Source organism: Pseudorca crassidens, chromosome X, assembly GCF_039906515.1.
Source record: "Pseudorca crassidens isolate mPseCra1 chromosome X, mPseCra1.hap1, whole genome shotgun sequence".
Lineage (NCBI taxonomy): Eukaryota > Metazoa > Chordata > Mammalia > Artiodactyla > Delphinidae > Pseudorca > Pseudorca crassidens.
The window spans coordinates 35,797,879-35,811,142 of NC_090317.1; the positions used below are offsets into that span (position 1 = coordinate 35,797,879).

At 43.8% G+C, this 13,264-nt stretch overlaps 2 protein-coding genes across 2 annotated transcripts in view; one reads left to right on the forward strand and one right to left on the reverse strand.

Annotated features, from left to right (window-relative positions):
- The window catches only part of TRPC5OS (TRPC5 opposite strand), a 51,514-nt gene extending 46,212 nt beyond the window's left edge, over positions 1-5,302 (reverse strand). The window contains exons 1-2 of the mRNA XM_067723058.1: positions 5,168-5,302; positions 3,398-3,476 (exon numbers count right to left, since the gene is read on the reverse strand). The gene's annotated coding sequence lies outside the window, so the exon portion shown is untranslated. The remainder of the gene's footprint in view (positions 1-3,397; positions 3,477-5,167) is intronic.
- Positions 1-13,264, forward strand: part of TRPC5 (transient receptor potential cation channel subfamily C member 5) — a 155,720-nt gene that overhangs the window by 98,958 nt on the left and 43,498 nt on the right. Inside the window, exons 5-6 of the mRNA XM_067723055.1 lie at positions 654-793; positions 5,200-5,522. Of these exons, the coding sequence (XP_067579156.1) occupies positions 654-793; positions 5,200-5,522 (463 nt within the window). The remainder of the gene's footprint in view (positions 1-653; positions 794-5,199; positions 5,523-13,264) is intronic.

Here is a 13,264-nt window from a genome sequence, read left to right on the forward strand (position 1 = left end):
TCTCCGGTAGATTCCCGCGTATTTTAAAGTCTGAGACTCACTGCTTTAGACCACAGCCACACCTTTTACTGCTTTCCACATTCCAAGGCTAAAGAAACATCTATGCCATCAGGCAGAATTCCATGAAACCCACACGCAATGAGAGGAGAGAGGAGAAAAGAGGATTCTAAATTATTCTGGGCCCCATAGCCTAGCTCCAGTCCCAACATCCAGTACTTTGGACCATGGCCAGCTTTTGCTCACCTCAAAGCTCATTGAGAAGTTTTCCCTCTAGCACATAGTGGAAACTAAGGACTATGGGATAATATTGACCTAATTAATTCATTGATGAAATTACCCCTACTCTAAAATGGGAAGAGGGTAGAATCAGACGCCCTGAATTGCAACAACATTCCAGTAACTGTGGTAACGATGTAAAAGTGAGTAGTATCCAGAAAATTATAACATATAGACATCTTTAGGTAAAGCCTATCTTGGCGAGTTCAAGACAGGGAGGTGAGGTAGTAAAGAAAGAAGAAAGTTATTACTATCTCTAGGGGCTCCACTGACCCCCAATTCATTCATTGATTTCCTCTTTCTTCATTTGGGAGAATCCTGCTATGATGTCTAGTCTGACGCTGTGAAGAAATAAACCTTTTGCCTCCATTCTTCAGGTTTCATTTGGGGGGAGATTAAGGAAATGTGGGATGGTGGATTTACTGAATACATCCATGATTGGTGGAACCTGATGGATTTTGCAATGAACTCACTCTACCTGGCAACTATTTCCCTGAAGATCGTGGCCTATGTCAAGGTAACTTGGAATGTTCGCCATTTTTCTTAAACAATGATTTTGGTTACATTAAGCTTTAGCTGTGGGAGCATAAAAAGTTTAGGAGGAAAGTGCTGATGACAGTTCAGTCCGTGTGGAAAAGTACCATAAAACAGACATTCTTTCAGTGGTTTGTAAGCAGTGTCCACCTAACCAAAGAAAGTGGAGAATGGAGCAATTTGCAAATGAATTCTTAGCTTCTTCAACTCTGACAGTCACCCTTCTCAATTAGCGTTTACGTCCTTTCTACAATGTCCTCGCCAAGAAGATGGCCCACTGATGCTTGCACAGGGCAGAGACTAGGAAATTCACTGAATTTCCAGAAGCCTCTCTCAATACTTGTCACTTCATTAAAAAGTGCTACTTTGTATTTTTCTAATATTATTCTCCCTGTGACACATCCATTAGTAATCCTTCCTCCCTATAAGGTCAAACGGAACGGGGCTGTTCCTTCTCCATAAAGGGCTTCCAATACGAAGTCATCTCTCCCTAACCCGCTGAGCTGTCTCTTCCCAGAGCTAAATATTCACACTTCCCTCAAGTGTGCTTCATTGGATAGGGAGCAGAACCCTAGAATCACATCACTTCCACCACCAGGATGATCATTCAAGCTGTTATGAATCCCGCCTTTCGAGTATCACCCAATCTATGTCTCTCTACGAATCTAGATCACACACACACACACACACACACCACCTTGATGTTGTCCCTGCACAATGTACAGCCTGAATTATCCTGAAAAACAGCTTCACGTCCAACACCTCATGCTGGGTAGTCACAGGCTCTGAGTTCGAGTTTGGTGCTCATTAGATAATGGAATGGCTGTGCTCCCTATACCCTGAATTGAACTGCTCCAGCGTGAGAAAGGCTGACAATCCCATCTCCAAGATTGTCTAGTCAGTCATGCTTTTTGGCACTAAATCCCACATGAAGGAGTTTTAGAATGGGAATATGGCTGTCCCCCAAATCGCCAACTTAGTTTATTTTTATATCCCTAATATGCATATTGCATAAATTTTAAGACCTTTGGAGTTAGTTACATGGAGCGTGAATATTGAATGCAGTCCTGAAACATTTTTGAAAGCCTAAGAGTATGCTTTCACTGGTGGTGATCGTTTAACACATACTTACAACTTCGTTACAAGAAAAAGCTGGTAAGGAAAATGTTTGAATCTATGGTTAATGTGCCTGGATGACTAAGTAACACTGTTTGCCTAAAAAAAAAAATTCTTCGTTTGGCAGTGGTATTTATATCCTGAAGGGACAATAAATTATCAATCTAGAAATTGGTGGGTTCTGCTTAAACAGGAAAGTTTAGAATAAATGATCAAAAGGATTAACCCTTGGGGATGTGAAAATGTGTCAACAGATGCCCAACGTTAGTTAATCACATAACCTGTCCAATTTCACTGGCAAGCCTTCCAAGGACCAGATACTTCCCCACCATAGACTGTAAGGATAAATCAGCTCCACTAAGCTGAGTAAATGCCCCTCAACTGACATTGAACCCAAAAAAAGACATTTGCCAAGAAGTTAGAGTCCTTCTCAAGAAAGGAGAATTTACCAAGCAAGACATTCCACGTGCAGACTGGATTTGCACTGAGAAACTATCAATGGGCAGTCTGGTCCACGCTTGCACAGAGGCACACCAGTCTGAAATGAACTTCTCCAAGTAGGCTGAGCCAACCTCTACGAGGTAAAGACACAGGGCTGGTCCCCAGGCCCTTTGAAAAATTTCAGGTCACTATTGTACTGAGGCAGTACAGAAGCACCATGGCATAAACTGGCCTTAAGAAAATCCTTCATTAGCGTGAAAAACTAGTCAACAGTATATATACTCCACCTCACATTATTTTGCTTTTGAGCTCACCCCCCTTTGAAAAGCGTAGAGGCCAATTTTCAAGCTGCATTCCATCCCAAAGAATATAAGAAAACTCACCTGCCTCCCAATATCACTAACTCAAGAGTCAGGAAACGTAAATGTAATCCCTGCTCTGATATTTAGGAGCTAGATTAGCTGGATTACCACAGGCCATCCTTCTACCTCTCTGAGCCTCAGACACTGCCTCTGAAAAATAAAACTGGACTAGATCAATGGATTTCAGGCCTTGAATTGTTTTCCATGGAACCACATCTTGAAATTAAAACTTATGCAGAACTTGAATATATTAAGGAGCTCAAAGGAATGAATTTGAATCGAGGAATGAATCTTCCAGGCCTCCTCTTTGGTTTCCACAGTAGCCACCAGGTGCTTCCACTGAACCCTCAGGCTTGAAGGAACGCAATTTGAAAACCATTTGCGTTTGATCAGGGGTCAGCAAACTATGATCTGCAGGCCAAACTGGGGCCACTGCCTCATCTGTTTATGTATTGCCTGTTAGTTCTAGAAGGAAAGAGTTGAGTAGTTGCCACAGGGACCATATAGTCCACAAAGCCAAAAATATGTACTATCTGGCCCTTGTCAGAAAAAGTCTGCTGACCTCTACGTAGGCTAAACGAGCTCCAAGTTTATTCCCTGCTATCATATTCTATAATATCTTTCTCCAAAAATATACATGCAAAGAATAGATTTGCCACGAGAATCACCTTTCACACTTTTGACTGTCCTGCAAATCCAAACTCACCAGCCCATGGGCAGAAGACTTCCCTGTGGTTACAGGTGTGCCTGTGGAGAGAGAAAACCCTAAATTGAGTTATGCATGTTCCAGTTGAGAGTACCTAGTTTTAAAATATAGGTCTGTTTTGTTATCAGCAAAGAATCTGCATCTTTCACATAGACCACCAAACCTGTAAAGGCCTATCTAACATATGTGCTGTGATATCAACTATCATATATGTAATATTTAACGGAAATAGTGCTAGACTGAGTGTGCAGAGACCCGAGTTTTGGTCCTGGCTCTGCCACCAACTTGCTGTGTGACCTTAAGCAACTCACTCTGCCTCTCTGGATTTCAGCTCCTCCACTTGTAAAACAGGCATAACAATGTCCACCCCTCACAACGATGCAGCAAATGTTTTCTTTAGAAAGAAAAACAGAGAGATACAAGATTTGGCCAAGAGTGTGTAAGACCAATTGGCCACCCCAAGTCTATTTGAAACAGAAGCAAGTTTTCTCCAAACTCCTCTGACAGTGAAGAATATTGGATACACACAATGATTTTAACAACACCAGTTTCCTCAGTTGTTGGAAGCGAAGCACATTTCAGAAATGCTAACAATATAATTTGGCCCTCGATGCAACATTTTCTCAGGAAAGTTGTTTACATTTAGTCCTGAGAAATTGTGATATTTAGATGAGTGCTCAAGGCAATATGCTTCGGATTGAATTCCAGGCAAAATCTACTTCTGTCTTGGGGAAGGTAAAAAGCAATTTCTTATATTTCCATAACACCTCCCCTTATGGAGTACACAGACGTTCACATATGGATACATAATCACAGACATGTGCAGTGGGTAGGAGTAGATATTATCCTCATTCTCTGGTGAAATTGAGAGAGAGAGAGGCAGTTTTAAGCGACAAAGCCCAAATTGGAGCTCAGACCTCACGTCGAAGCCATCTTTCCACGAGGCGACCTCTAATATTCCAGGAGCTGAAAGCTCAGGCAAGACTGAAAAATGGGCAGCCAACCCCAGAAATCCGGGCTCTTCCCCTTCTTCAACCCCTGGTTCTTCATTTGTGCTAGAGGGACATTGCAATTTGTCAGACTGTCAAAGGAACAATAAAATACATCCATACACCACTGTGCGGACAGTACTAAATTTACTACCTGGAAGGTTGACGTGCCATTTGTAATAGTATGGGAGAAAAGCGTATTGGCAGAAAACTCTGAGTAATGACCCTCTAAGGATGCTCTATCAGCCCCAAACTGCAGTCAGCAGGGAAGTCAACATGAACACTGCACACGGAGGAGACTGAACCTGTCGCTTGTCCTTCAGTAACTACAAGTCGTCTGCAGTGCTCAGAACAAAATGGGGGATTGGGTAGGAAAGTTGATTTGAAATCTCATTAGGAAGCAGAGCGATTTGGGCATACCTGTGGCTCTGTTCCAGGGACACTTCTCAACAATCTGGTCAACTCACACTTCAAAAATGTCTGTTGATAAACTACAGGTGGTTACTCCAGATAATTGCTCTGAAATTCATTTTTCTACATCTATGTGCTGGGTATATATTTCGATGAGGGTGGGAGGACGAGTGTTATTCGCATCATGTATGGATTGGGTGGGAAAAAAAGACAAATAGTGCCAATCACGGGGGGAGCTGTTGTATAAATGAATGCTTGATGCTTACTTTCGTGGCTTTATTTGGGTGCAGAAGGGAGAAAAGAGGGGAAAGTTTTCTAAATGCTCGCTGTACCTCTCATCTTGTGCACTTGTTGTTTCTTCCAGTATAATGGTTCTCGTCCAAGGGAAGAATGGGAAATGTGGCACCCAACTCTGATTGCAGAAGCTCTCTTTGCGATATCCAACATTTTAAGTTCGTTGCGTCTCATATCCCTCTTCACAGCCAACTCCCACTTAGGGCCTCTGCAGATCTCTTTGGGGCGCATGTTGCTTGATATCCTCAAATTCCTCTTTATCTACTGCCTGGTACTGCTGGCTTTTGCCAATGGATTGAACCAGCTTTACTTTTATTATGAGACCAGAGCAATCGATGAGCCCAACAACTGCAAGGGGATCCGATGCGAGAAACAGAACAATGCCTTCTCCACGTAAGACTCCCAGCTTTCCTCTTCTGCCTTTTGTCTGCTTTCTCCTTCTTTGCCCTATTTTCCGTCCACAGCTTCATCACTGCCCCTTGACAGTGCATGCAGAGCTCACTTATGGATCAACCCGAAGGGTCTGAAGTGAAGGAAGGTTCTTCCCTCCCTGCAGGGGACCAGGACGGGAAGTAGAGTTAGGTGAGGGAGGAAAGAGACAAACACACAGGGGCTCCCAGGAACTCATCTAAAGGGTTAGTTCTGAACTATTTTGGTCACATCCCATGTTTTTAAAGGAATTCATGGGAAGGGGTAAATAATTCCTCTCTCTAAAAAGCATCACTAACCAAGGAAATGAAGCGGCAAGGCTATACCTCCCAACAAGTGATTGCCAAAGCGAATGTAACTGTTCTGAATCAAGAACAAAGAAAAAGGGAGAGCGCAAAATTACCTGAATGCACCTTGTGATATTGTGATTAATAATAAGAAATATGTATTTGCTCTTTGTCTCCATTTCTGGCACAGAGCTCCGAAAAGCCTTGGAATTTCCTAAGCGATGAGAACAACAAAGGTCTCTTTGGCTGTGTTAACAAAGTGACTTTTGGACCTCACCTAAGGATGGGGGCCGGTTACCCCCATGTGATTAGAGGGTTGGAACATTCAGTCTCACCCCTGCACCTTCAAGGGAGGGGAGAGGGACTGGAAATTGAGTTCAGTTACCAATGGCCAATGATTTAATCAACCGTGACTATGTAATGAACCCTCCATAAAAACCCAAAAGGACAGGGTTCAGAGAGCTTCCAAGTTGGTGAGCACGTGGAGATTTGGGGAGAGTGGATGATCAGAGAGGGCAGGGAAGCTCTGCAACCCCGCCCATACCTTGCCGTATGCCTGTTCTATCTGGCTGTTTCTGAGTTGTATCCTTTTATAATAAACCAGTAATCTAGTCATTTCAATGTTTCTCTGAGTTTTGTGAGGTACTCAAAGCCAAGGAGAGGGCTGTGGGAAGCTCTGATCTATAGCCAGCTGGTCAGAAGCACAGGGGACAACCTGGACTTGTAATTAGCATCTGGGAATGTGGGAAAGGGGAGCGGTCTTGTGGGACTGAGCTCTGAATCCATGGAATCTGACGTTATCTCCCAGTGGTGTCAGAATTGAGTTGACTTGTAGGACACCCAACTGGTGTCAGAGAATTGGTGATATGGGGGGAAAATATCTCCCCATACCCAAAGGCTGGAATTGAGTTAAGACCGCTTAGATGGTGTCAGAGCAATGGGATTTGCTAGAACAGCCCTGGCTCACGGACACATGTGGTTTGGGAAGAGAAAAATAAATAAGAGGGCAGGGGGATGACGAATCTTTGATTCCTAGATGCAAAAGAGACAGGCTAAAAGTAAGATGAGAGTCAGCTCAACTTCTGGGGTTAAATTAAGGTTTCAGGTGGGCCAAAAGGCACCAAGCAGTGACTGGAAATGTCTCCTTTTCCCACTTGGGGCACAGGAGACAGCTCATGACTCTCTGTCCATGAGTCCACTGCCTCTGGACCTATGGAACCCCTGTGCCTTTTCTTTGTAAACCCAACACCTACTTCTCTAGGACCTTTAAGCTTCCAGAATGGCTTTTATTTTCTCACAAGTCACTGTTAGGGGAAGCAGAAAAGAGAAAGAAAATAAGCACATGTCAGGAAAAGTGTTGGGTTCCGGGAGCAGTCCTGAGCTTACCCCGGACTCAGTGTCCTACACCTTATCCATCTCTAGCCCCTGTTCTGGAGAGAGCCAGTCATCTGGTAATCACAGCAATTACCCCAAGGTCGTGAGAGATTCTTAGTCATTAAATTGAGATACAATTTTCCCGCTTAACTCTATAAACTAGGGCAGATCAATGGACTCAGACATTCTCGAAATGTGTTAAGTAACAAAGGCCAGGGGGAAAAAAAGGGTTTCTGCCTGACCCCAAGTTGCACCAATAGAGAGGGGAAAAAGCAAGGCAATGAGCCTACCCTTATTATTTGCCTCTAGCGGCATTTCCTAAAATAGATGACAGATAACCACAGTTCACAGGGATATGAATAGACATGAAAACAAGATCTCTGATCAAGTGAGTTTTGGAAATGCTGGGACAAATTTAAGAAGGTTTCTCTACTGCAGGGCTTCTCAGAGATTTTCCATTGTGAATCTACAGTAAAGGGAGAGGTTTTCCCAAATGTATTGACCAAGATGCTCTTCCCGTGAATAAAGTTTGGAAAATGTTGCCTCGCCGCGTTGCCCATTTTATAGCACCCACCCCCTCCACTAGGCAACACTCCCTCCCTCTCCTCCCAGAACTCAGGGCAAAATCTTGGATGGGGAAACCAGACTTATGTGAAAGGGGGAAAGAGGCCAAAATGGGACGACAAAGAGATAGTGCCGTTTTGGTGAAGCCAACCAGGAGTGGACAAAGGCAACTGGTCACCTCGCTAATGCCTCTTGACTAGGAACTGCTTCCTCTCCTGCATTAGTCTAGAGACAGAACTCACATCAACCTGTTTTCAATACAAAGAGCAATTTTGTAGTGGCTTGAGCACCAGGAGACCGTATCTGTTCCCATCAAAGCATTCAACAGAATCGCACACCTGAATGCAAGGCGCCTTCCGGGAGGCCAGGTCCCTGCCAATTACCCTCTCACATGAACTCTGCTGAGGAAGTTTATGAAATGCCTCCTTGTAAGTCTGTAGTGATTATTAACACCCCTGTTGCCAACTGACATTGGTTCTCATCACTTGCCCAGCAGGGACAATTGACAAGAATGGGCACCTGCAGTACATGAAGTTATCTCTTGGGGTGTCAGGTATAAAGAAGCACTGTCATGCTGGGGGCAGATCAGCAGTAATGTTACCTTAACTTCCCTTCTAGGTGTTGATTTCTTTTTTCCTCCACAGAAGTCTGACTCAGATTTATGTTTTCCTTTAAATGCCTCAACTCAGGCATTTATAATACCTGCTAAAATACATGCTACTTAGAGCGTCAGAAAGACTCTGTTTTTAGAGAAGGGGAAAAGGGAGCTTGTTAACAGATCTGACGTAAACTATGGCATCTGCTTGCTGTCACCCTTTTCCTTCTGATTCTCCAGAGATGTCATTGCTATTCTCCTGCTTAAAAAAGAAAAATTTTTCTGGGCACACAATTCAGGGGGACCTTGTTATCCTTGCTGACAAGCACATGACAGTACTGTGGGTGGTTTGAGTTCAGTATTCAATACTGGCCTTCATCCACTGTTGAGAGCAATGGGGAAGGCATCCTTCGGCGGGCACGGGGCTTGGGAAGAAACAGGGCGGAAGTGGCAAAAAGCTAACTTGGTGGTGCTGTTTCTCCTTCTGAGGTCCTGACCCTCAACTCCAGATGCCTCCTGAACACACCTGGCTGTGCCGCAGGCCTCTCAAACACAACATCCACAACTAAATTCCTTATCTCTATAGCCCCACCCCAAACCCACTTCCGTCTTAATTCCTCATCTCATTCAATGACACCAGGCAGACTCCTAGGAGTCATCTGGGACTCTCCCCCTCTCCCCCACTCCCCCAAGCAACACATCCTGTCTCACACTCACTTCCTAAATATCTCTTAAACCCATCCTCTGTACACACACACACACACACACACCCCACTGTCTTGATTCAGGCCTAAACCATCTCTCCCCAAAACTGCTGGGTCTTAAGTGGTCTTAAGTGGTCTCCCTGCCTCCAGTCTTGTTGCCCCCGCAAACGATTTCCCACCCACCACACAGAAGTTTCTAAATACTAGTCTTACCTTGTCGCCCCCTGGTCTCATGCCTGCCTGGTATCTGTATATTCTCCAGCAGAAAATTCTCCTCTTTCCTATAGCTCACAGGGCCTGGGAATCTGGAGCCCGCCTCTCACGCCTGTCACTCCTCTCCTCCATAGTCAATGTCTTGCTCTTCCCAACTTCAGGAGAGCATCTCGGCCCTACAGGCCCTTGTATACGACACGCCACTCCCTCTTCCTGGAATGCCCAACCCCACCTGGCCAGCCTGGACCACTCTCATGCATCCTTCAAGCATCTGCCAAAGCCTCACCTGCTGTTTTAAGGCTTTTCTTACCCACTCCGACCCCACTCTCAGATACAGTCTCCTTGTGTGTCTCCCATGGCATTCTAAGTCCATCTCCATTATAATAGATAACGTATAATAATAGAGGTACTAGTAATAATAATAATGTAATAGATAACATATTTTAGTCATTTGTTGTCTCTTACCCACCAGACTGAGACCCCCATTTTAGAGGCCTTGCTCCTACCATAGACATAAAGGGGTTCAACATGCCCATTGAACAACTGAATGAAAGGATGAATTCTAGTAGCAATCCTATCTTTAGTTCTAGAAGATTCACTTCTGCTTCTGCCCCCTCACATGGCTAAAGTATCTAGCCAGCTCTGTCACTCTACTGATCCACTTGCTGTCAGAGAAAACCCTTGGCCTTTCTTCTACCTCCCTCATCCTGTACGTGGGCACTTGGCCAGAGAACAAAGGTCTACATTGATCCCTACTAAACTTCATCGTGTTAGTTCCAGCCCCTTGCTCCAAGCTGTTGAAATCTTGCTGAATCTTGATTCTGTCGTCCACTCTATCAGCTATCTCTCCCAGTCTTGTATCGTCTGAAGATCTAAAAAGCTTGCCACCTATTCTCATCCAAAGCATTGATAAAACTGTCATTCAGGCTTGGTATTCGCTGGGTGGAATATTGGGTGGCTATTAAAATTACATTTATGAAATGTGTGATTTTTAACACATTTTTGACCGGAGATGTATTACGACCCCAGGTGTTAGTTTCTGCAAAAATGCCCCGGTCAATAATGGGTTCAAAACACAAAAATTGTACACACTATGATTGCAACTAACATAACTGCAACTAGATACGCAAATGAGTGACCATCTACAAAGGCAATAAAGAAACGTGAAACAACAAGGTTGGATTTAGGTGGGAGGTTAATAAAAGTCATAAAAATAGCATATTTGCTGAGTGCTAGGTCCAGGCACTATTAAAAAAATAAGCCTGACATGAATTAACTCATTTAATTCTCACAATCATGCTCTGAGGTAGGCACTATTATTATTGCCCATTTTACAGATTGAGAAATTAGGGTACAAAGCAGTTAAGCAGACTGCTCCCAGTCACAAAGGTGATAGTGACAGAGTCAGGATTTCAATCCAGGCATACAAGTTCCAGTCTGTGCTTGTATCCAGGGTGCAAGTGTGAGACTGATTTTGTAAAGGTATGCAAAATTAGTTGTGTAAAGTTGCAATAATCGTGAATATACGTAAAGCTGAAGAGGACAGAGCCATGACCTAGCAGATCACTTGGGACCTCCTTGTAAACCATCACCATTCATTTGTGGCTATTCCTACTTAACCAATGGTGATTTCTCTACCCAACATTCAGCCCATATTTTCCCATCTTATTTATATGGATACAAACTCAGTCCCCATCAAAGGCTCTTCTTTTTGTTCTGACCAGGTTTTAAAGGTCCTTATTGAGTATCTCAGCTTTTTCTCCTAATTTCAGCTCATAGCCTTCCTGCTGTTGTTATCACGGGAAGGGTGCCACTCATTCATACTTTCCTTACTTATGTGCTTCTATAATCTTTTATAGATTTATTCAACATTTACTCAGCAACTCCTATGTGCCAGGCAATGAGGATACTGAGTAAATGGCATCCTTATCCTCAAGAAGTTCATAGTCTAATGGAGAACACAAGTGAACAATTAGAATAGCCACATTTTTAATGCTTACTATATGCCAAGCACTGTGCCGAGTGTGTTACATGCAGTACTTTATGTGATTAAAAAAAAAAAAAAGGTGGTTAAGTGTTTGGACTCCAGAGTCAGAAGAGCTGGGTATAAATCCTACCTCTGCCATTTTCTGCCTGTGTGACCACTCTGTGCCTCAGTTTCTCATCTGAAAAAAAAAAAAGAATAGTAGCTACTTCATAGGGTTATTTTGAGAATCAAATATTACAATGTGTGCCTGGCACATAGTAAGAGCACAATAAATGATAACAGTTAGTATTTATCCTACGAATGACCATTTTAGAGATGAGGAACTTGAAGTTTAAAGAGGCTGTGCCACTTTCCCAAAGTCATATGGTTAATAAGTAAAGGTGTCTAAAGTTTGCTCTTAGCCACTCGCCTCTCTTGCCTCTACAGCATGACATGTGCCTTTATGGACTAAGGCTGGGCTGCCATGGGAGAATAAAAGAGGATCATCTAACCCCACCTTGTAGGAAAGGAGTCAGGGGAAACTTCTAGAGGAGGTGGGGCTTCAGCTGAGCCTGGCAGGTCAAACAAGAGTTGGGCAGAGAAGGAGACAGGACAGAAGTAGAGACTAGAGGTTGGGAGTAGGGTGGGAGCACTCCAACCAGAGTTAGAAGCTTGTCAAAGGCAGGATGAAATGAGAAATTGCAGGTCTGGGGAACTGCAAAATGGGTAGGGATAACCAAAGAGATGACCATGCCTTTGCTCCATGTGTGTTATCAGCACAACTTGTGAAAGGATGATAGCACTGCTTTCTCCCAAGGAGCCTTTCTCTTCTGGTACATCCTCCAGTTCTTCACTGGTCAGAATGAAGTCCAGAGGGGTAAATCTTCTCCATACTCCTGCTACCTTTTTTTCTTTTTTTTTTTTAATATTTATTTGTTTATTTTAGTTTTGGCTGCATTGGGTCTTCATTGCTGCGTGCTGGCTTTCTCTAGTTGCGGTGAGCGGGGTCTACTCTTCGTTGTGGTGCGCGGGCTTCTCATTGCAGTGGCTTCTCTTGTTGCAGAGCACGGGCTCTAGGCATGCTGGCTTCAGTAGTTGTGGCTCGTGGGCTCTAGAGCGCAGGCTCAGTAGTTGTGGCGCATGGGCTTATTTGCTTTGCGGCTTGTGGGATCTTCCCGGACCAGGGCTCGAACCCGTGTCCCCTGCATTGGCAGGCGGATTCTTAACCACTGCACCACCAGGGAAGTCCCTCCTGCTACCTTTTGAAAGATTAAGTCCTCATCTCAAAGACAAGACTTTCTGCAAGGGACATGAGAACTACAGTTCCCATCTCTATTCTACTGAGCAGCTCTTAGCTTTGTGATCTATTTATGGATGGCTCCCAACATGCACAAATCCCCCTTAACCAGATGGTATGGATTTGTCTTCCCAACAGTTAATATCAAGTCTTCTTGAATCTTTGTATCTTCACTTTGTACCCCTTGTTGAGCTAGCAAGTTCCATGTTTGCTGACTCTCTGCTAAATAAAAATGGACTGATTGTTTTCTCTCAGGTCATCTCCTTTAAAATCAAAATAATATTCCTTTGGCATTAGGGTCTGCATTTAGGTCAACAAGTCTTTCTATCCCTGTGATAATTGTATTATGGACCCGACCACCAAGTACCCCTAGGTAATGGCCCTTTCCCTGTGAATTCAACTGAGTCTAGAAGCCTAGAAGACAGAGCTTCCTATAGATGTTTCATCAGATGTGCTTATCTACCCCAAATGTCAATCACTCATTTTATCCGGTCATGCCTTTCAATAAACCAGATTCTCCTAATGGCCAGACTATGTTGTGACATTTTGTGCCTCATGTCAAGGGCATTCTCACTATCAACCGCCAAAACTGAGGAACAATCTTTACCCCTTTTCTTATCTCTTGTACAGTTATACCTGTAGGGTCTCCCTAACTAGAATATCACCACAGTTTAGGGCAGATTTTAAATGCCCGGACTTTCACTTT